General features: G+C 32.6%; 1 protein-coding gene across 2 annotated transcripts in view; it reads left to right on the forward strand.

Annotated features, from left to right (window-relative positions):
• LTBP1 (latent transforming growth factor beta binding protein 1) overlaps positions 1–24,612 on the forward strand; it is a 475,937-nt gene that overhangs the window by 345,165 nt on the left and 106,160 nt on the right. For both annotated transcript variants that reach the window (XM_074288158.1, XM_074288159.1), the window contains 6 exons: positions 1,858–1,951; positions 2,542–2,640; positions 12,782–12,907; positions 14,063–14,188; positions 16,464–16,586; positions 21,659–21,778. In XM_074288158.1, the coding sequence (XP_074144259.1) occupies positions 1,858–1,951; positions 2,542–2,640; positions 12,782–12,907; positions 14,063–14,188; positions 16,464–16,586; positions 21,659–21,778 (688 nt within the window). The remainder of the gene's footprint in view (positions 1–1,857; positions 1,952–2,541; positions 2,641–12,781; positions 12,908–14,062; positions 14,189–16,463; positions 16,587–21,658; positions 21,779–24,612) is intronic.

Consider the following 24,612-nt stretch of genomic DNA (forward strand, 5'->3'; position numbering starts at 1 on the left):
TGTATAGCTGGAAAAACTAAGACTGGAAAAAGTGGGGTGATTATGCTTGATAATCTATCTAGTAAGAGGTAGGTGTGATTTGTACTCCACTCTTGCTGGCTGCAGGTCAAGTGTTAAGTCCTCCACCATAAGTACAATTTTTATCCTTGTTCTCCCACAAAGCCTCCAGAGAGGATCTCTGTAGTCTCCTGAATGTCCTTTTAAAATATTCCATGTTTTTAATACATTTTAATTTTTTTATATTTTTCATTACGTTTTTTAATATCAGTGTAGCACTGGAACCATTCCTCTGACCTTATCCAATTATGCGTTTCCTACCTAACTAAACATTTACTTGATAACATATTTTATACCTTTTCTTTAGTTGCAGGTCATAAGAATAAGACAATAAAATCTACTTATTTTGCTTCATCCATACAAAAATATTTATGAAGTACCTGCTCTTTATATTGAAGGGGATACAAAAGATGCTAGAATTATCTTCTCTACTTCTGGAATTTATAGGCTGGTAGTTGAGAAAATATATAGAAAGCATAATCAGAACTCAAGGACTTTGAGCCTTCAGAGAAATGAAGTGAAAGGCCTCACAAGTAGAAGCTAGATTTTTTAAACTGCTATTTTCTGACCCCAAGTAAACTACATATAATTGAATAATACCTAATAAATGAAAGAGAGTTGTATGCAGAGTTGTATGTTTCTGAGGTAAACAGGAAGATAAGATACAATTCCTGAATGAGATACCTCAACAGATGATAGTACAAACCACAACCGAGTAGATAAACAAGAAAGTATAGAGTGCTTTGAGAATTAATGATGAGGAAGTGAGTTAAGGTAAGGGAACTGTTGAAGGCCTCATTGAAGAAGTGACATTTGAGCTAGATCATGAAGGATAATTGAGCTTTCTCAATTAGAGATGTCAAGGATTATGGATAAACTCCCCAACAATAAGGTATAGAAAGAGAAAAGAAGAAGTCCATGGTAAAAACCTTGAATGTCAACATTATTGGAGCCAGAAAAGGAAGATAAATGAGCTACAAGGAGATAGAGGAGTTGAGATAGTACCAGGAGATTAAAACAAAAACTATGAAAGTAGAGAGTCTATAGGAAAGGAGAATGGTCAGTTATATCTAATACTTCAGAAAAGTGCAAGAAGTTAAGGACTGCAGAAAAAAACAACTACCATGTATCCAGTGAATTCTTATATAGCCACTCTGGCTTAAGCAGATATTGACTTTCCCTCAGTTTATATTATCACTGCTCTGAGAATTTGGAGTGTGATACATTCAAAAGGAAGTTTAGCATATAGGGAAAGTTGCAATATGACCTCAAGCTTTATGCATATTCTGTGATTGACATGAAGTATTTTACTTTACCAGATGCTCTGTTGTAGCAAATTTGTCATATCTAACATTTAATCTATTGTCTTTGGCTGGTTTACTCAGTTGGTTCGAGTAATATATGAAGGAGGCCAAGGTAATGAGTTCATTCCCTGTGTGGGACTGAGCAAAGTGAGCCAGCTGTCTTGAAAATGTGTGTTGGTCATCAGGGTGTCAGAGTGAGAGAGTGTCGATGGATTAACACAAATCATTCACCAGTACTGGAAAAACAGCTTAAAGCCTTTACCACAGCAATTCTGGACCATGAACATAGCTGACCTTGTATGTAAAGTTTGGTACTAATTATTTTTAAACATATTTTATATAATATGTTTAAAAATAAAATAAAATAATACACATTTTCCCCTGAAGCAATATTAAAGCTTCATATTCTTTTTCTGAGTTTTACTTTTAAAAAAAGTTGGATAATTTAGAGAATTAAACAGTGGCTTTTTACTTTTATTCTTTTTTAAATATCTAGGAATTAGTTGACCAAGAAAAAACCAAACTTGAACCAGGTCAACCCCAGCTGTCTCCCGGGATTTCAACCATTAATCTACATCCACAGTATCCAGGTACCCCATTTTGACTGATATAATAGAAAAAAATATTAATCTATTCTGAATCAAAGGTGATAATAAGTTTCATGTTTCTTTGTTTTTTAAATATTAGTAATTAATAATGGATTCTATAAGTGGATGTGGAAAAAAAGAGATTATAATCTATGACTATAATTATGTATAAAAGAAACATAGTATGAAATAAAGCAATACTGTTTTTAAATTTCCCTTTAACCTTAATAAGTAAACAAAGTATTGCCACTTTCTGGTGAAGATCCATGGAATTTTTGCATAATAAAGAGTGCCTCATATTCACTTGAGAAAGAGGACAATTATCCTATTAAATCTCCTATTTGTGTGGATACAAGATGAATTTCCTTTGTTTTATTACACCCATTGTTTTAGTCTCATAGGCATTGCTGGCATTTGCTGTTATTTATAGTTTTCAGTGAGATGACCCCTCAAAAAAACCAGTTCAATTTACCTTCAGATTACAGTTGTTACATTTTTTATGTTATGAAATTGCTCATGCAGTTTCTATCTTTTTGGATTTTTCACATAGATGATGTGTTTTCCTTTTTATCCATTTATGTCTTGGTATATAGTAGTGATTGAAAAAACATCACCTCCTGTACCTGTTGAGCTTGCTCCTGAAGCTTCTACATCAAGTGCCAGCCAAGTGATTGCACCAACTCAAGTAACAGGTATGGTGCAATGTGTGATATGGTCTGTACCTAGTGAAAGTGTTATGACTAATGTAGCATCTAAGTAATTAATAGTCACAACCAAAGGTAATTTCCTGATAACTCAGAATCTTAGGTTAACCAAAAAAAATATAGCAAGAAGGAGTATATGGATCATAGTCAAGATTAAAATATGGGTTTTTGAAATTCTAGGAAAGTTAAAACTTCCAATTACCACTTATATTTGAATTAAATAGATTTTTTCAGATATATTGTCAGAAATCTTCCACAGGACTTACACTTGAGTCATGATAAAAATGATTATGAGACAAACAAAACATTATTTAAAAAAATAAAACTCAGAAAAGAATGCCTTTAAGATCATTGCATATAAGCTCCAGGATAATGGTCAGAATTGCAGTGGAGCTAAGAAATAATAACTTCTGCAGAAGGAAGGTAAGAGGGAACAGAGGGAATACCGCCAATAATTGTATATAATGTGTTTGCTTGGGTTTTGTTAAATATTTAAAATATTGAAGAGTTTAAAAATATCTGTTGAAGAATACTGCTATTCTATAATGACAAGAGAGATTTTAAATAACAATTATATTTTAATGTGTTATTCCAAGCAGTTTCATATTTATTTTAGTAAGAGAAAAGTCTAAACTGCTACCAAAATAGGTAAAAATATGATGTTTAAAATTTTTCAATTTCATTATCAGAAAATGACAAATCTTATAAAAGATTAAAAGTAGAATTCATGCATGTGAACCTATATTTTTTAAAAATTCATTTAATAAACACTTATTTTCTCTACTTCCATCTTGTAATAAATATACATGGTGAAGTAAAGGAAATAGCCACATTTTCCATGTTCAAAAATATGTGCCTCGTTTTTACATATTTAATTCATTGCCTCATTATTAGAAGGTGATTTTGTTTATTAATTATCCTTCTCAATAATGGTTATTCACTTCATTCATCAGAGATATTAACAGTCTATTAGATTATATGCATTTTGAGTGAAAGGACTGGCTTTTTTATAGCCCCAGTGTCTAGCACTGTCTAGCAACTTTCAGTTTTAGAAAAACCTGGGAAGAGTTCAGTTAATATCAGTCAATAAATAGATATTTATTAAATACTTACTGTAAAGGACTGTGTTGGATACACCCTCTTATCTCTCTTTCTTTTGAATCATACTTATATGTTTTTATAATTTTAAAATATTCATTCTTGACTTTTTTTTGTTTATGCTTATGGTTCTTTCCATTTACATTATAGTTAATATAGGTATCATTTTCTTGACTCTACTCTGTATCAGTTTATGTAAATCTTTTCATGCTTTTGTATATTTATCACATTCATCATTTATTACAGCAATATTCTTTTCATCATTTACCATAAATTGTTTAGCCATTCCCTAGTTAAATTGATGTAAATCTAATTTTTATCAAATTGTTTGATATTATAAAAAATTCTATAAATGTTTTGTTATATATGAAGACTTTCTTCTTACCAATGAGTTCTTTGGGAGTATGAACTTAGTAATAGAAATTTTAGGTCAAAGGGTAAGGAAATTTAATTTGCTGCTTTACATGTAAAATTGTAAATTGCTTTCTAAAATGACCATTTCAGTTCACAGCTTCACCAACAATGCATCAGTCTGCCTATATTTCCATGACTCCTCCAACATTAACTATATCAGTTTTTTATTTTCCTGGCCAATTTGCAGGGTATTGTGATTTACATTTTTCTTTTTGTTAGTGATTTGGAACAAATTTTTCCACGTGTTTTTCTTTAATACTTTGTACATTTTCTTTTAAGAACCGTCTATAACCTTTGATCTCCAACCTTTTAGAAAGTGGATTTTGGTTTGTGTGTATATATGTTAATTGCTTATATCTTGTGGATACCCAATTCTTTTCAGAAAAATTTGATATAAAGATTTTAATTAATTTTTAGTTTACACTTCTCAAAATAAACTATCATATATTCTTAAAATTAGAATCATATCCTTACATAGCTTGGAAATGAAATCCTTATTAGAGAAACTTGTTATAAAGTTGCTTTTTTTCCAGTTGTTTCCTTTCTAAACTTAGCTGCATTGGATTTATTTGTGCAAAAACTTTTTAATTTTATACAAAGTTTTCTATTTTGTTTTTGTGATCTTTAAATGTTTATATGATAAGTTAGAAATAATATTTGTATATATGAGATAATAATTGTTAAATTCTTAACAAAGTGCCTGGCACATAGTGAATACTAATTAATGATACTTATCATGGACATTATTTAAATCACAAAACAGAAGAAACAGGAAACGACTCCCCCCCCCAGTTATATGTTGAATTCTTATAAAAATATATTCCTGTTTTGAATATAAAAAAAATTCTATCTAAATCAATTATAAATTATCAAGTTATTTTTAAAAAAAACATTATTACTAAAGAAGGTTAAATGAAATGCCTAATTTCTGGCCTCAATAAATATGAGAATAGTTTATGCATGTCTTCAGAATATTTTTGATGAAAAAATGAGCAGAGAACAAAGTAGACTTGCTAGTTTTCTATACTAGATAACATCTTCATTGTCACACATTTGAGTGATAAATATGAAATGCAGTGTTTTGTATTTAATGTTTTTTTATTTTAAACGTTCCTTTAAAAATTTTTGAGTTCCACATTACTTTTCTTTTCTCCTCCCACTCAGTGAAAAGGGAAACAACATGATTATTGTATTTATTTGGTGATTTACAAACATTGATCATAATATACCAAAGATAGCCTTGTGGATTCTCCATTGAAAAAAATATTTCCCATTCTTATGTTAAAATCATAAAAGATTCCATATTTGATTGTTACAGAAATAACTTTGTTCAGAAATCTTCTGAGACATTTTACCATTGTTCCCATTCCATCTCTTACCTTGTTTGCTCTGGGAACAATAATCTGATCAAATTAAAAAGACTTGACAAACCTACCTTCTTATGGATTCATTTTATATTCACAGTCAGCCTAGATGAAGATTCCTTTTCTAGGCAACTAGTCAGTTCTGTATTCTTCTATTGAAATATAAGTTCTTTGAGGATAGGAACTTTTGTCACTACAAGCACAACACATGGCCTGTATCTAGTTCTTGATGCTTTTTGGTTGATTGATTTATCTTTTTGATTCTCACATTTTCATCCATAAAATATTAGCAATAAATAGCATTTATCTCACCAGGTTATGGTTAGACTTAAAGAAGATTAATATGTAAAGCTTTTTGCAAATCTTAATAGTTTTATATAGATCTCATTTATTAATGTGTGTAATAATGATATTAACGATTATAAGTTTTTGTTTTTGTTGAGTATGAAATGGAGGATTGAATAGTAGTGTTGTATAGTGTGAAGGATGTTAAACTTGGATTTATGAAAACCTGGGTTCTTAATCCTGTATCAGATATATCCTAGTTCTAAACCTCTAAGCAAAACATTAATCTTTCTGAGCTTAGTTTCTTCATTGGTGAAATGAGAATAATATCATCTAATATGTTCTCTAAACCTTAAAATGCCACAAAAAATATGAACCATTATTACTATACTGATTTCCCAATTCTCCCTTCATCTTTTTCTTATCCGGGAATACTATGCATCATTAATTCATTAAATTATAATGACATGTCTATTGTTTGAAAATCCATTCTATGTCCTAATGAAGATATTTCAATATAAAACAATGTACAAAACACAGTTATGATCCTCCAAAGAATTAACTTCTGATAATAGTAAGGAGAAACAACATTATATTTATTAGTTATAAAAAGAGTAGATATCTACAGGAAACAAATGTGTTACTGCAAGCTGCTAGGAAAAATCAATTCAAATATGGAGGAGCCACAATAAAGATTACCTGGGATCTAGCAGCATCCACATTAAAGGATTGAAAGGCCTGGAATATGATATTCCGAAAGGCTAAGGAACTTGGTATGCAGCCAAAAATTACTTACCCAGCAAAAATGAGCATCTTTTTCCAGGGAAGAAGATGAACATTCAATGAAATGAAGTAAGTGAATTTCATCTATTCTTGATGAAAAACCCAGATCTAAGCAAAAAGTTTGATCTACAAATATAGAACTCAAGAGAAACCTAAAAAGGTAAAAAGAAATCTTGGGAACTATATTTCTGCTATAAAAATATATAAAGAACAGGGACACTGATACATTGTTGGTGGAATTGTGAATACATCCAGCCATTCTGGAGAGCAATTTGGAACTATGCTCAAAAAGTTATCAAACTGCATACCCTTTGATCTAGCAGTTACTACTGGGCTTATATCCCAAAGAGATCTTAAAGAAGGGAAAGGGACCTGTATGTGCAAGAATGTTTGTGGCAGCCCTCTTTGTAGTGGCCAGAAACTGGAAACTGAGTAGATGCCCATTAATTGGAGAATGGCTGAATCAATTGTGGTATATGAATGTTATGGAATATTATTGTTCTCTAAGAAATGACCAACAGGATGATTTCAGAAAGGCCTGGAGAGACTTACATGAACTGATGCTGAGAGAAATGAATAGAACCAGGAGATCATTGTATACTTCAACAACAATACTATATGATGATCAATTTTGATGGATGTGGCCATTTTCAACAATGAGATGAACCAAATCAGTTCCAATAGAGCAGTAATGAACTGAACCAGCTACACCCAGCAAAAGGACTCTGGGAGATGACTATGAACCATTACATAGAATTCCTAATCCCTCTATTTTTGTCCACCTGCATTTTGGATTTCCTTCACAGGCTAATTGTATACTATTTCAAAGTCTGATTCTTTTTGTACAGCAAAACAACTGTTCGTACATGTATACATATATTGTATTTAATTTTTACTTTAACATATTGAACATGTATTGGTCAACCTGCCATCTGGGGGGGAGGGGAAAAATAGAACAAAAGGTTTGGCAATTGTCAATATTGTAAAATTACCCATGCATATATTTGATAGATAAAAACTATTATAAAAATAAAGTATAAAGGCCCCCCAAAAAAGACATATAAAGAACACATGTATATATTGTTCTAGAAACTAGAAGTGCAACGGAAATTGTACCCAGAAAAGGGTAAAGTGGGGGTACTACATCTCCCAAAGAGGCAAAGGAAACCTATTATATCTGAGAGAAAGAATGGAGGGGAATGAGCATAGTGTATATTGTAATGCCATCAGAATTGGCTTAAAGAGAAAAATATTAGAAATATTTAATTTATGGTGGAACTTCTCCCACCTCATTGAAAAGTGGGAGAGGAAAAGTGAAAAGGGAAGGAGTAAGCTAAACCAAAGTTAAACCGCCAAAGCGGTAATAAGGGAAAATTTTATATCTCTAGAGGCCTACTTGCATAAAATAGAGAAAGAGAAGATTAATGAATTGGGCTTGCAACTAAAAATGCTAGAAAAAGAACAAATTAAAACCCCCCCAGTCAAATACTAAACTTGAAATTCTAAAAATAAAAGGAGAGATCAATAAAATTGAAAGTAAAAAAAACTATTAAATTAATTAATGAAACTAAGAGTTGGTTCTATGAGAAAAACCAACAAAATAGACAAACCCTTAGTAAATTTGATTAAAAAAAGGAAAGAAGAAAATCAAATTGTTAGTTTTAAAAATGAAAAGGGAGGACTTGCCACTAATGAAGAGGAAATTAGAGCAATAATTAGGAGTTACTTTGCCTAACTTTATGCCAATAAATTCGATAACTTAAATGAAATGGAATAATACCTTCAAAAATATAGCTTGCCTAGATTAACAGAGGAAGAAGTAAATAGTCTAAACAGTCCCATTTTAGAAAAAGAAATATAACAAGCTATTAACCAACTCCCTAAGAAAAAATCCCCAGGACCAGATGGATTTACATGTGAATTCTACCAAACATTTAAAGAACAATTAACTCCAATGCTATATAAACTATTTGAAAAAATAGGGATTGAAAGAGTCCTACCAAATTCCTTTTATGACACAGACATGGTCCTGATACATAAATCAGGTAGGTTGAAAACAGAGAAAGAAAATTATAGACCAATCTCTCTAATGAATGTTGATGCTAAAATATTAAATAAAATATTAGCAAAAAGACTACAGAAAATCATCCCCAGGATAATACACTATGACCAAGAAGGATTTATACTAGGAATGCAGGGCTGGTTCAATATTAAGAAAACTATTAGCATAATCAACTATATCAATAACCAAATTAACAAAAGCCATATGATCATCTCAATAGATGCAGGAAAAGCATTTGTTAAAATCCAACATCCATTCCTAATAAAAATTCTAGAGAGGATAGGAATAAATGAACTTTTATTTAAAATAGTCAGGAGCATATATTTAAAACTGTCAGTAAGCATCATATGTAATGGGGAAAAACTGGAACTTTTCCTAGTAAGATCAGCAGTGGAACAAGGTTGCCCACTATCACCATTATTATTCAGTATGGTGTTAGAAACACTCAGCAATAAGATTCAAAAAAGAGATTAAAGGGGGACAGCTAGGTGGCGCAGTGGATAGAGCACCAGCCCTGAATTCAGGAGGATCCAAGTTCAAATCTGGTCTCAGACACTTAACACTTCCTAGCTGTGTGACCCTGGGCAAGTCACTTAACCCCCGCCTCAGGGGGAAAAAAAGAGAGAGAGAGATTAAAGCAATTAGAGTAGGTAATGAGGAAACCCAACTATCACTCTTTGCAGATATGATGGTATACTTAGAGAACCCGAGATTCTACTAAAAAGCTGTTAGAAATAATTCATAACTTTAGCAAAGTGGCAGAATACAAAATAAATCCACATAAATCCTCAGCATTTTTGTATATCACCAACAAAATCCAACAGCAAGAAATACAAAGAGAAATTCCATTCAAAATAACTTGTTGATAGCATAAAATATTTGGAAATCTATCTACCAAAGGAAAGTCGGGAATTATATGAGCAAAACTACAAAACACTTTCCACACAAATAAAGTCAGATTTAAGTAATTGGGAAAATATTAGTGCTCTTGAATAGGCTGAGTGAATATAATAAAGATGACAATACTCCCTAAAGTAATCTTTATTTAGTGCCATATCAATCAGACTCCCAAGAAACTATTTTAATAACCTAGAAAAAATAACAAAATTCATATGGAAGAACAAAAGGTCAAGAATTTCAAGGGAATTAATGAAAAAAAAAATCAAATGAAGGTGTCCTAGCTGTACCTGATCTAAAACTATATTATAAAGTAGCAGTTACCAAAACCATTTGGTATTGGCTAAGAAATAGATTAGTTGATCAATGGAATAGATTAGGTTCACAAGACAAAATAGTCAATAATTATAGCAATCTAGTGTGTGAGAAACCTAACTTTTGGAATAACAATTCACTATTTGACAAAACTGCTGGGAAAACCGGAAATTAGTATGGCAGAAATTAGGGATGGGCCCACACTTAACACCATATACCAAGATAAGATCAAAATGGGTCCATGATTTAGGTATAAAGAACAAGATCATAATTAAATTAGAGGAACATAGGATAGTTTACCTCTCAGACTTGTGGAGGGGGAAGGAATTTGTGACCAAAGGAGAACTAGAGATCATTATTGATCACAAAATAGAAAATTTTGATTACATCAAATTAAAAAGCCTTTGTACAAACAACACTAATGCAAAATTAGAACGGAAGTAACAAACTGGGAAAACATTTTTACAGTTAAAGGTTCTGATAAAGGCCTCATTTCCAAAATATATAGAGAATTGACTCTATAAGAAATCAAGCCATTCTCCAATTGATAAATGGTCAAAGGATATGAACAATTTTCAGATGATGAAATTGAAACTATTTCCACTCATGAAAGAGTGTTCTAAATCACTATTGATCAGAGAAATGCAAATTAAGACAACTCTGAGATACCACTACACACCTGCCAGATTGGCTAAGATGACAGGAACAAATAATGATGAATGTTGGAGGGAATGTGGGGAAACTGGGACATTGATGCATTGCTGGTGGAGTTGTGAACAAATCCAACCATTCTGGAGAGCAATCTGGAATTATGACCAAAAAATTATCAAACTGTACATACCCTTTGATCCAGCAGTGCTACTACTGGGCTTATATCTTAAGGAAATACTAAAGAAGGGAAAGGGACCTGTATGTGCCAAAATGTTTGTGGCAGCCCTTTTTGTAGTGGCAGAAACTGGAAAATGAATTAATGCCGATCAATTGGAGAATGGTTGGGTAAATTGTAGTATATGAATGTTATGGAATATTATTGTTCTGTAAGAAGTGACCAGCAGGATGAATACAGAGAGGCTTGGAGAGACTTACATGAATAGATGCTAAGTGAAATGAGCAGAACCAGGATATCATTATACACTGCAACAACAATATTGTATGAGGATGTATTCTGATGGAAGTGGATATCTTCGACAAAGAGAAGATCTAATTCAGTTCCAATTAATAAATGATGGACAGAATAAGCAACACTGAGAAAAGGACACTGGGAAATGAGTGTAAACTGTTTGCAGTTTTGTTTTTCTTCCCAGGTTATTTTTACCTTCTGAATCCAATTCTCCCTGTGCAACAAGAGAACTGTTCGGTTCTACACACATAGATCGTATCTAGGATATGCTATAACATATTTAACATGTATAAGACTGCTTGCCATCTAGGTGAGGGGTGGAGGGAGGGAATGGAAAAGTCAGAATAGAAGTGAGTATAAGTAATGATGTTGTAAATAATTACCCAAGCATATGTTCTGTCAATAAAAAAGTTATTTAAAAAAAAAGAAATGGAATGGATATGAGAATCATGTTTCAGGGTTTTCCTTGGTATTGTACCATCTCTTTTTTTGTCACAGTCTAATTTGTGGAATTATTGAGCTCAGCATAGCCAAAATATTACACATTTGCTTTCAGCTTTTTAGATATACTCTGCTATTTTTTAATATAATGAATCTTAAAGACTGTTTAGCTTTAGATAATTATTGTCCTCAAAATACTACTAGTACCTCCATCTTCTGATCTTATTTTTAGATTCTTTTAAAAAATAATTGCATTTTGCGTTGCATAAAAAGAGAGGTAGGTTTGGCTAGAGGCTTGGGTTGGGGCTAAGAAAAGACTTCTAGGTTTATGTTCGGTCTCTATATACTGACTTGGTTTATGAAATTCACACAAGAAACTCTAAGAATATGTTACAGTTGCCATTAATAGAATTTCCATGAAATAAGTTTTCCTGATGAACTCAAGGACTTGTATCAAAGAGGAAAAAATATATTCAATAACATTTATTAAAGTGTCTTTTGTATTGAAAACAGTATAGTAGGAAGTACAAATGAAACAGAAGTTCTATCTCCTACCCTTTAAAAACTGAACTTTAAATGGGAAGATGGAACATAAAAATATATGAAGAGATTATAAGCAGATTTAATGGAGATAGAGTACATTGCATATTGAACCTTCACATCTGGTATTCCAGGAATTCCTGAAATTTAACTCCTGAAGAAGAGATACACAGTGAACATGCATTTCATTGACTCATGTTTGAACATGAATCTGTTGATCTATTTGTGTTCTTGTTTTAAGTGGTTGTGGATGATGAAATGAGTGAGAGTTATGATGAGTATTAAGGAAGATTTTAGAAAGTTTTTGAAAATTATGAAGGAAAAGATTGGCAGAAACTATAAGGGAAAGGGAATTTTATATGAGAGGAATAGAATGTACAAAAGCAAAAACAATGACATGAAGAGCAAGGAACAAAAGGATTTCAATAATTGAGGAACAATGAATTTCAAGAGTAGAGTATAACTTGTACAGATTAATGGAATCAAGGAAATTTTTCCTAAGACTGAGAGATCTCAGTTTTGTTGGAACATAGATCATATGAGAGGAGGTAATATAAAAATCAGCTGGAAAGCTAAGCTTTGGAGCCATATATAGTCTTAAATATATGGCTGAGTAATTTTATTTTATTTTGTAGTCAATGTAGAGATGCTAAGGATTTGTGGGAGGGGTGAAATGACATGGTTCACATAATCTTCCTAAAATATAATGTTAACAATCTAATTTTCTAAAAATTAATTTTCTATTTTGTTTCCAATTATCAACAGCACTACTTTGTTTTTCTCTTAATGTTTCAATTTTTCTTCTTTTAGAAATCAATGAATGTACAGTGAATCCAGATATCTGTGGAGCAGGACATTGCATTAATTTGCCAGTGAGATATACTTGTATCTGCTATGAGGGATACATATTCAGTGAACATCAAAGAAAATGTGTTGGTAAGACAAATTCTTCAAAAATTATCAAACATGAAGCATTTTCAGTTTTTTTGTTTGTTTTTGGGTTTTGTTTTTTTTTACATAGAATAATTCTTATGCCTCGACTTTAAAAAATGATGTTGATGAAGGGAACTAAAAGAAGCTGAAACTTAAAAAAATATTATATATGGAAGAATGCTGAATATCTTATAATATTATATGGATGAAATGATTTTGTAAAAAGTTTTCAGGTTTAGTGTGCCTAATAATGGTCAAAAACTCCAGATAAATGTATTTGTGAACATGTGTTCATTAAATGAATAACTAATGCAAATGTACTAAAATGAAAAAAAGTATTTTTTCCTTAGTATCTGGAATCTGATTTCCAGTGTGTGCACACGTTGGAATTAACCATCATCCTTAACCAAGTCTGAGTGTGTAAATATTTGACCTCAGACAAACTTGGTTAAACCAAAAAGATCCAGACAGTGTCTGAAAGTTTGTAATTTTAGTTTTATATTCATTTTTTTCTAGGTTCAATGTCTCCTCTTCTACCAAAAACAAAATGAGTAATTGGGGTAATATGAGTTAGTTGGCATCCAAAAATGTCAACGACACTGATTTTACAGTACAAGTCCCACAACTATATGGTCCTTCAATGTCAGGATGTTTGAAGTTTCAATTAGTCTGTGAATTCAGTGCTTCTTTTACTTTGTTATATCTCTTGATTATTACTTTCATATACAGTATCATAGAATTTGACACTGGAAGACACATAAGTAGCTATTTAGTCCAAAATGTATCTTAAAAAGAAAATCCATTATAATATATCCAGAAAGTAGCCATTTAACCTGGTCAGTCCATTTCACTTGTGGTTGAGCTCTATTTATTAAAATGTATTTAACATCAGGACTAAATTTGCTTCTTCAATTTCTATGCACTGCTCCCAGTTTTGCTCTTAGGGTCTAGGCAAAATAAGACATGAAAATATTTCCATGGAATAGCCCTTCATATTTTGGAAGACAGCTGTTTTGTCCTTCGTGGGGCTTCTTTTCTTTAGGCTAAATGCCTCTAATTTCTTCAATTATTCTTCAAATGTCCTTTTACTTGGGACATTTGAAGTCCCATGGGACAAACCAAAAGTTCCTTAATTCAGTACTTTTATGCTTTTCACAGACATTGATGAATGCACTCAGATTCACCATCTGTGCTCCCAGGGGCGATGTGAAAATACTGAAGGAAGTTTCTTATGTATTTGCCAAGCTGGCTATATGGCCAATCCAGAGGGAACTGACTGTATAGGTAATGACTCTACTTTCTAATACATTTAAATCCATTTTTTTCTTTTTTTGAGGCTGGGGTTAAGTGACTTGCCTAGGGTCACACAGCTAGGAAGTGTTAAGTGTTTGAGACCATATTTGAACTCAGGTCCTCCTGAATTCAAGGCTGGTGCTCTATCCACTACGCCTCCTAGCTGCCCCTTAAATTCAGATTTTTATATTGTTCCTGTTTCTTTCTATCGAACATTTGCCCTGATGACTTGGAGTTGTCTTTTTTTATGAATATTTATTAAGTATTAACTTTTTAGGGCACTGGAGGGGTCATGCAAAGTATGTAGATACTCTTTTCTCAAGATGCTTTTAACCTACAAGAAGACATCAATAAAAAAGTTGCATGGATAGCTAAGAGATAAGACATTTGATCTGATTTTTGAAAAATAAGTAGGGTTTCAAGTGTCATTTGGTCAGGGGAAGGATAATTATATTAGTAAATTACAGATATGCTATAACTCTAGTATGTTCCACTAAATTATTATTTGAAACTGTGATTTTGAAGGGTTTCATATTTTAGGGAAAGAAGTTTAGAATATGTTTTAGCATGAGATTATACGGCAAAAATTAATCTACCTGCAACATTTATGAATTAAAAAATCATGTAGGATCTAAAGAATCTGGAGCTGAAGGAACTTTGGAAGTAATATAAATTAGCTTTTATATATAATAATATTGAGTTCCAGTGAGGGGACTGGTAGAAATTGGATTAAAACTCATTTCTTATGACTTCTAACTTTTCTGTTTTTTCATAATAGCATGAAACTTCTCTGACAGAGATGAGAGGAAATTGAATTAAGATTATAAATCAAGTGCTTAGTATCAGAAAGAAAAAAGATATCCCTTCCTTGGAGACAGGAATAAATGCAGAGTGAGAACAAATACTGAGAAATAATGGATTAGAAAGTTTTCTTAAATAGTTTGTGTGAAAAGGGAGATCATCTGATGAGAATTAGAGACTTGAGGTGACAGAAAAGATTTAGAGCAATCATTGTATTTAGGAATACCATAAGCTCAGGGCTAAAGTTATTGAGAAAGATTGTGGTATCAGAGTCAGTCAATATTTATTTAAGCAATAAAGTAAAAAAACACTTCTAATTTTTAAAGAGCTCATAATCTAATGGGGAGAAACATGGAAGTAACTACACACATATACATATGCTTATGTGCACACACACACACATACACACATGAGAAATTGGAGATAGCAATAGATGGAAGGAACTGCTAACATTAAATAGGATTAAGTAAACTTCCTGTAGAAGCTAATATTTAGCTTGGATTTTAAGGAAGCCGTTGTGGCTATGAGGAGGAGATGAGGAATGAGTCACTGTTGCCCATTCTTGGGAATAGTCAGTGAAAATGCCTAAATTCTGGAGATAAGAGTATCTTTTGGGAGAAACAAGAAGAGGTCACTGTTACTCTATTGAAAAGTATATGGGAGTAAGATCAGTAAATAGCTGGTTAGAAGAGCCACATATGAAAGTGAACCATGGAAAGGTTGTTGGTCAGTGGTAAGAAAATAGTGATCTACTACCTGCAGTTAAGAGCAAGGAGTATGCCGACCTTATTTAATTGCCTCAACCAGAAGGAGTGAGATAAGTTGCTCCCTCTATTTGCAAAGAATTCCAAGGGAAGATATGCCCTCAAGGAGGTAGAAAAAGATGAAGCATATTAAAGAATTGATTCATAATAGAACAAGGGCTTTACAGCACATAAAGGAAAATGCCAGGAAATAAACAACAACAACAAAAAAGCAGCAAGTAATTAGTGAAAACTTTACAGAGTACAAAAAATGCTGGCTTTGGAGACAGAATACCTGATTTCTGAAACATGCTACTTGTGTGGTCATGTGCAAAGACATTTAGCCTTGTAGTCTTCAGTCTTACTATCAATAAAATGAGAGTGTTGGCCTAGAACATTGAGGATGCCTTCCAACTCTAAATCCATGAATCTATACAGAGAAAGTGGTCAGACAAAATTAGCTGTTATCACAGGAACATAGAATTGGCTTTGTGGAAGGATCTTTGAGGCTCTCAGTCTCCTCCATTTATTTTGCAGTTGAATAGACCCAGGCACAGAGAGATTTGCCAGGGACAGATAATTGGGAAATATCAAAGACAGATTCTCTTAAGACTAGGTCTCTGCCACACTTTCTCATAGAGAAGGGGAGAGAGGTGTAAATAAGTTTTACTTGTTAAGCAAGGGCAGAAAACACCATTAAATATTTTTTTTGTTTCCTTTAGATGTTGATGAATGTCTGAGACCAGAGACATGTGGGGATGGGCACTGTATAAATACTATGGGTGCTTTTAAATGTGAATATTGTGACAGTGGGTTCCGAATGAACAGAAGAGGCCAGTGTGAAGGTGAGTTCACAATTCTGAATTTATTTCCCATGTTTATGTGGAGAACAAAATGATTAAGAACCAGAAATTGTCAGAAATAATGGATAAGAATTGCCTAAAATCTTCCTTTACTACAGAGTTCAACTGTGCTGCCTTTCCCTTTGTCAGATATTATATTATTAATAAAATTAATAATAACTAAATGAAGCTTCAGATACTATATAATATAGATTTAGAGGTGGAAAATAATCTCAGAGGCCATCTAATCTAAACCCCTTAGTTGATACATGTGCTAACTTGAAATTGAAAAATTCATTGAATTAGCTATAGTCATGCATCTAGTTAAAGTAACAGAGGTAAATTCTCTGACTTAGAATCTGGAGTTTTGCCCTAGTTACTAAATTCTCTCTTCAGTAGCTCCAACAGAGGCTCAGTTCATACCCTACTCACTAAAGACAGAGGGTTCTCTTGGGAGCTAGAAATTCTAGACTAGTCTTTCTAATCCTTTCTCATCTTTCTCATTCTAAACATACTTAAAAATGAAATTAAATTTACCTGTGTGAATGGCTTACTGTGATTTCAGAGTCTCTATCCCACACAAAATCTACTCACTTGATATCTGTTTTTTTAGAAATCATATTTATGGGAACAAGGCATTTCACTCAAGTTGAAGATAAAATAAGTCAAAATGCTTTGGCATTTAAATTAAAATGAATCCACATAAATGTGGAAGTAGTCAATTAATCATCAAGAATAAATGATTGATATCTAATACTTCCCTGATGTATTGAGTGGGAATTGTATTTTTTATAGTTTTATGCAATTAGTTTTATGGGACTGTAACTGTGATCAATCTTGATTTTCTGTGCTTAGTTTTATGTGTTATACTTAAAAACTACCTTGGGCTATGAAGGGGCTTTTTTCCTCAGAGAGTTTTATTACTTGAGATTTCATTGTATTCCTTCCATTACTTTTGGATCACCACCAGAGATTTCATGTTTTATTATTACTTTAGCCTCACTGAGTCATAGAATAATAGAATTGGGAGGGGAGAGAGATTATCAGTTTCCTTATTTAAAGCTGAAAAAATCCCAGCTATGGCCTCTGTACCAGAGTTAGGTTGAATAGATTTCTTCTTGCTGCTCCACTGAAACAATTGACCTATGAAGTGGAGTAGCCAAGGAAATAGGAGAGATCACATTTCCTCATTACTTACCTTTCATTTCCTCCTAGCCACAGCATAGGAGTTTTTGAATTCTTTCATTTTCTGATATGTGTGTTATCAGCTCTGGAGGAAAATCAGGCTTTGGAGACAACTGGAATTAAAAAAAATCATAAGACTAAACCAGTGGTTTTCATTAGTTTTTAAAGTGATTTTTCTCTTCTAGATAACTGCAAAGCACTATATAAATATGTGTCATTATTATGATTTTTTTTTATGTAGAGACAACTTTAAGAATCCAAAGTAAATTTTTGTAGTATGAAATTTCTTTGCTCATGTGAAAACTTTGGAATCCCATAGAAAAATTAATCATTTATAAAACAAACAAACAAACTTGGGAGCTTGAAAATGGAGAGTGATAAGAAGTTTCCCAAGATTGATTCTGAAATAGTTTAGAAAATGATGTGGTTTTTATAGGACTAACCTACTAGGAAGCTAATCAATCTTTCAAATGAGAATAATGACAAATGATTTATTCTAATACCCTCCAGTTCTAGAACAATTTATGACAAGATAATTTTATCCTTTAACAGCCTTTTTAAAAAGGGATTTGAAAAAATAATTGTAATTTCTCTGGAAAGGAAAAAAACTAAATTGTTTTCCTTTTCCCAAAAGGATATCAAAATGAACTACTCTTCTGCCCTGGTTTGGGAGAAATACAGAGAAATACCAGAAGTTATATGTTCCTTAAAATTGGGAGAATGAGAGATAGATGGTGAAATAATAATAATAATAATATAATCCAAATCCAAGAGAGATGTAAATAACATTGGATAGTCGTTTATTTGTGAGAGCAAGATCAACCAGACAACAAATATGTATTAAAGGCCTACTTTTTGCCAACCACTGTGCTAGGGATTTCACATAGAAAGACAAAAGTAGCCCCAACCTGCAAGGAGTTCACATTCTCATGGAGAAGGCAGTATACAAATAACAGTATACATATAAAATATGTATAGGCAAATGGAAAGTGATTTTTAGAAGGAAGGTGGGGATTTCAGGTAATTTTTGAAGAAGTTAAAGGAAGCTACAAAGTAGAAGTGATGAGAAAGAACATTCCATATATAGGGAACAACGGGAGATGGAGGATTGTATGCAAGGAAAAGCAAGATGGCTAGTATTGTGAATGATAGAATTAGAGGAAGAGAATAAAGTATAAGCAGACCAGCAAGGTAAGAAGAGGCTAGATTATGAAGTATTTCAAAAGCCAAATTAAAGAATTTAAAACAAAATTAATCCTGTTGTTAATAAAGAGCCCCATGAATTCATTGAATAGAGAGGTAACATCATCAAACTTGAATTTCACTTTGGCATCTTAGGGAAGAATGGATTGGATGAGGAGAGACTTGAGGCAAGGAGACCAACTAGAATTAGCCAGAGGATGATGGGATAATGTTTTAGGAACCGAAACCAAAATGAATTGTGGGCATGGAGCTGGTCCATGGTAGTCTGAACAAGTTGCACCATCTCCTCCTGGCATGTCTTTTAGATCTTCAAGAAAAGTTGTTCTGTAGGTAGATGACTTTCATCTCTGGACACTTTCATGATTCCCCTTGCCAGTTAAGAAATAAGTTAACTCTTTATATCTTCTTGGTTTAGCGATCATTGATCCACTATATGCTAAAATTATTTTTCTTCTGGAGAGTAGAGAATGCCACCTATTCATGTCAGTCAGTAAGCATTTAATAAGTTCAGGGACTGTGCTAAGTGCTGGGGATACAAAGAGTAGCAAAAGATAGTTTCTGTCTTTTGGGAACTTATTATCTAATAGGAGCAGGACAAAACAATAATCCTCTACTGACACACTTAGTAGTTATTTAACCATGTCTAAGACACAGCTAATAATTTGTATACTACCTGTTAGATTTTTGTTTGTTTGTTTGTTTTTTTACTTGGGAAGCTACTTCATAAAACCATTGATTCTTTGATCCTTTCATGGATATCTGGCCTTACTATTTTATTCCTTAACCCCACCCCCTACTACTAGACTATCCCAAAAATTGAGATGAAAATTTAATAAGAAATTCTTAAAATAAATTTAATCCCACAAACCCCACATTTTATTCAAATAATTTGAGAGTAATAACTGATTATTGATAATTAATTAATTATTAAAAGTATTGACAGAATTTCTAAAGTAAATATATGCTTATTTATAGTGTAAAGTCTAGGGAGAGAGAAGAAAGCTAATTTTGTTTCAGTGAGTTGGTGTAATTTTTTTTTTTTTATTGGTAACATCATAGTGGATTAGAAACAAAGGTTCCTGGGGCAGGGGGAGGGGAAGCAGCTAGATGATACAGTCAGGAGGACTTGAGTTCAAATCTGAACTCAAGACACTTAATGCTTCCTAGCTGTGTGACCCTGGACAAGTCACTTAGCCCCAATTGCCTCAGCAAAAATAAATAAATAAATAAAAGAAACAGAGGTCCCATTTACCTTTTTTTTATGTACCACAGAATTGCATTCAGATAATGCTTATTATTTTCCTCAGAGTTCATTGAATTTTTAAAGATATAATAAAGATATAGTAATCTCTGCTATAATAATTCAAAGTATATAATGACAGCTAACACCTAATTTATAAAAATACCAGCTGAGAGAGGCTAGGGTAATTCTGAAAGAATATCAACTGTGTCTCAGCTTTTCATTGAACATTCATTGGATCACACTACAATTTAGTGTTTATAATTTAAAATATCACATGCAAGTATGGAATACAATACTGTGTAAGAACTTGTAAGACAGTGTAAGAACTTGGGAAAATTATCTGGTCTCTTTGATCCTCAGGTTGCTCATCTATAAAATTAAATCATTTTCAAAAGTTTTTTTACCCCTGGCATTGTTATCTATAGTTAAAGTTTAAAGCCAGATAAGTGCATTTCTGAAGGCTGTTAACCATCCAAATTCATGTCAGTATAATTTTATCTGCTTTTTAAAGATTATTGAGAAAAAAATCAGATTTCAACCATCTTTCAGTAGAAAGCCTCACGTCTTCAAAGATTTTTTCTTTGCCTTATCTCTTTTCTCATTTGAAAAATAATTATAAGTAAATTGACTTAGCCAAAAAAAAAGAGGATAGAAACAAGTTGCTACATCCCAGAGAAGTTTAATATATTCTTTCTTGACTTGATTAAAATTTTATATCGTTCAGTTTTTCTAGAAATATCCCAATTTCTCTGATGATACTCTGGTGGTCCTAATGGTTCACCAAGAAATCCCTATCCTATATTGGGATTTAAATCATTCTGAGATAGGATCATTAAAGTACGGAATTTTCCTAGAATATTTATTTTTATCAGAAAAAAATGACAATATATTTTGATTTAATGTTTATAGAACATATTATATACAGTTTAATAAAATTCACAATAATCTTGTGAGGTAGGTGTCATTATTATCGATAATATATAGATGAAAAAAAAAAAGAATCCCAGGGAGGTTATCTCTACCCTAATATAGATAGTAGTTCCATATTCTCTTATATCCTCTCTTGGAAGGTATTTGGAATTGAGTTTACAATTTGGTGTTTCATAATTGGTCTTATAGGACATAGTATTTCTTCAGTATGGATGATACTAGAAAGAGAAGATTAATTTTTTTAAATCCCTTTGTATATATGAGAGACTTGCTAACAGGATAGACTTTTCAGATAAGTGTTAACCTGATTCTACCCCTTTAGGACTTTGATATAAGTACTTTAAAAATAATTTTAACATGTATTATAAACATATGACAATTCTACGTCAATAATTAAATAATATTACCAACCATGTCCCAATATCAATAGCAATGACACCAAATGTGGTGGGATATGGGAGGGAGTTCTGTTTAAAGTATCTGACTTAGATTTATTGTCATTTTTTTAAAAAAGATATTGATGAATGTTTAACTGCAAGTACTTGTCCAGATGAACAATGCATTAACACTCCTGGATCTTACCAATGTGTTCCTTGCACAGAAGGATTCAGAGGCTGGAATGGACAGTGTCTCGGTATGTACTATATTGTTAACATCCAAATTTTGTTTCTTTTATATTTCCTGTTTTCAGGTCAAATGATGGTGATGTTAGAAATAGCATGCCCAGCAAACTTATTTGGAGGACTGAAATTGAGTAGAAGAAAATAAGCTTATGAATCTTTTTCTATATTATTGAAGAGAATATCTTAAAAAAAAACTATAGAGAAATTAAAGGCAAAAATTAGCTAGAGTAAAGCAGTGGATGTGAGATGTCAGGTTGGATAAGAAGTTCTGATAATAATAGAAGCAGATGATTTTCCTTTCCAGTTTCCAGGAGTTATGAACAAATAAGCATTTCAAAGTTTTAGAGCATTTAATTTGATTCATAAAATAAACTTTGGGAAAAGCTTTCTGATTTACCATTATTTGTGATATAATCTATTGCAAGTCCCAAACTGTGTTTATAAGAACTATTTCTGCGCAGAAATGGCTATAACTGCCTTCCTCCCCCCGCCATAAGCTATTTAAATAGTGTTTTGTATTCTCTTCATCATACTAGGGTGGAGATAGGAATCCAGTTTTGTTTTCTCAACTCTGTCTCCAGGACTGGTAGTCTTTTACGAGAAATCAAAACAGGTTTATTTTTTAAAAATTAAGTTTTCTTTTTATGTTGGATTTTTACATCACCTATATTTCCCAGTGTATTCTTCCTTACTCCCCTTTTCTAAATATTATGTCTAATAACTAAGAATTAGAAAGAAAGAACAAAACAATTCAGCAAAATTAATCATCCTGTTAAAAACTTTGTCTGGCATTATATACATTGTTCCATTCTTATTGAGAGGGAGATTCAAGGTTTTCCAACTTTAGTTGTCACTGAAAAACAATAGGTTCACTGGAGCTGACTGCTCTTGAAGCATGGTATGGAGCAATTCAGAGATTACACTGGTTGATGCCGAGTTCAACTTCTGGCCTTGCTATTTGCCAGCCTTTAGACTTTAAGATTGCTTAACTTCTCTGCATGGAGGTTGGGTTTCTTTATCTGTAAAATGGGGACTAAGTTTCACACTTCATTTCCATGATGGTTATTAAAATCAAATGGAATTTGTGCAAGGTACTTGATAATTCTAATGTGTTTTCTTAATGTATTAAATATTTTATGATAAATGAACTATCTTTTATTTTCTCTAGTTAAGAGCAAGGCCCTTTTTTAAAAATAGTTTTTATTTACCAGATATATGCATGGGTAATTTTACAACATTGACAATTGTCAAACCTTTTGTTCTAATTTTCCCTTCCTTCCCCCTCCCCCCCATGGCAGGTTGACCAATATATGTTAAAGTATAAATTAAATACAATATATGTATACATATCCAAATAGTTGTTTTGCTGTACAAAAAGAATGGGACTTTGAAATAGTGTAAAATTAGCCTGTGAAGGAAATCCAAAATGCAGGTGGACAAAATTAGAAGGATTGGGAATTCTATGTAATGGTTCATAGTCATCTGCCAGAGTTCTTTTGCTGGGTGTAGCTGGTTCAGTTCATTATTGCTCTATTGGAACTGATTTGGTTCATCTCATTGTTGAAGAGTCCATCAGAATTGATTATCATATAGTAAGTATTGTTGTTGAAGTATATAATGATCTCCTGGTTCTGCTCAATTCACTCAGCATCAGTTCATGTAAGTCTCTCCAGGCCTTTCTGAAATCATCCTGTTGATCATTTCTTACAGAACGATAATATTCCATAATATTCATAATATCACAATTTATTCAGCCAGCCAGTCTCCAATTGATGGGCATCCACATAGTTTCCAGTTTCTGGCCACCACAAAGAGGGCTGCCACAAACATTTTTGCACATACTGGTCCCTTTCCCTTGTTTAAGATATGTTTGGGATATAAGCCCAGTAGTAACACTGCTGGGTCAAAGGGTATGCACAGTTTGATAACTTTTTGAGCATAGTTCCAAATTGAAGAGCCAAGGCCTTTTCTTGTGAAAAGGTCTGATTACCACTATCCAATGTTTTTTGAATTTTGGGGACCTGGGCTGAGTCAGAGTTTACTATGAATCCCTGAGAACTTGAGCTATCCAGTTTCAGAATCAAATTCTGGAACGTGAGTCCTAAAAGAGTCTCACCAGTGTCACTTTGTATGACTTTGAGTAAGTCACTTTTTTCTCAGCCTCTTTCTAATTTGTAAAATAAATTTGACATTAGTCTAGGTGGCTAGCTGTCAAAGACTATGATTTTATGCTATACCTGCTGTCAAAAATAATGTTTTTGTTCAGTGAAACTTAAGATTTAAAGAATTAATTATGATAGAGACAGAACTATATGATAGATGGAGTTCTGAACTCAGTCTAAAAGCTTGTTTTCATATCCTTAAGGACTTTAGGTACTTAATTACTCATGTGATCATGGGCAACTCATTTAACTTCTCAGATTCACAATTTCCTTATCTTTGAAATAAATTGCCTTTTTTTATAAGCTCATTTAATCTTCCTTTGTTTTATTCCAGAGCAGCCTTCCATTGTGAGTTCATATTTTAATTTGGTGTTTCCTAGGAACATCTCATAGTATTTAGAGAGTAGCACTCTACTACTTCATGGCCATAGACATGTCAGCTGCTCACCCTAGGCCTCTTTTTCCTCATCTGTGAAATGAAAGGGCTAAACTAGTTAGCCTCTCAGCTTCTTTCCAGCACCATAGGAATTTCATTCCCCCTTGGAGAAGCTTTGGCAGTGTCTCTGTTGTTGGTCAACAATGGCTTGAAATAGCCCTCTTCTGTTTTCTGTGATGTTCAAATTGTTCTGTGGAATCAAAGAATTTTTTCAAGGTTCCTGCCCTCAGAGAGCATGCATTCATTG

The sequence above is a fragment of the Sminthopsis crassicaudata genome, chromosome 2, assembly GCF_048593235.1.
Source record: "Sminthopsis crassicaudata isolate SCR6 chromosome 2, ASM4859323v1, whole genome shotgun sequence".
Classification (NCBI taxonomy): domain Eukaryota; kingdom Metazoa; phylum Chordata; class Mammalia; order Dasyuromorphia; family Dasyuridae; genus Sminthopsis; species Sminthopsis crassicaudata.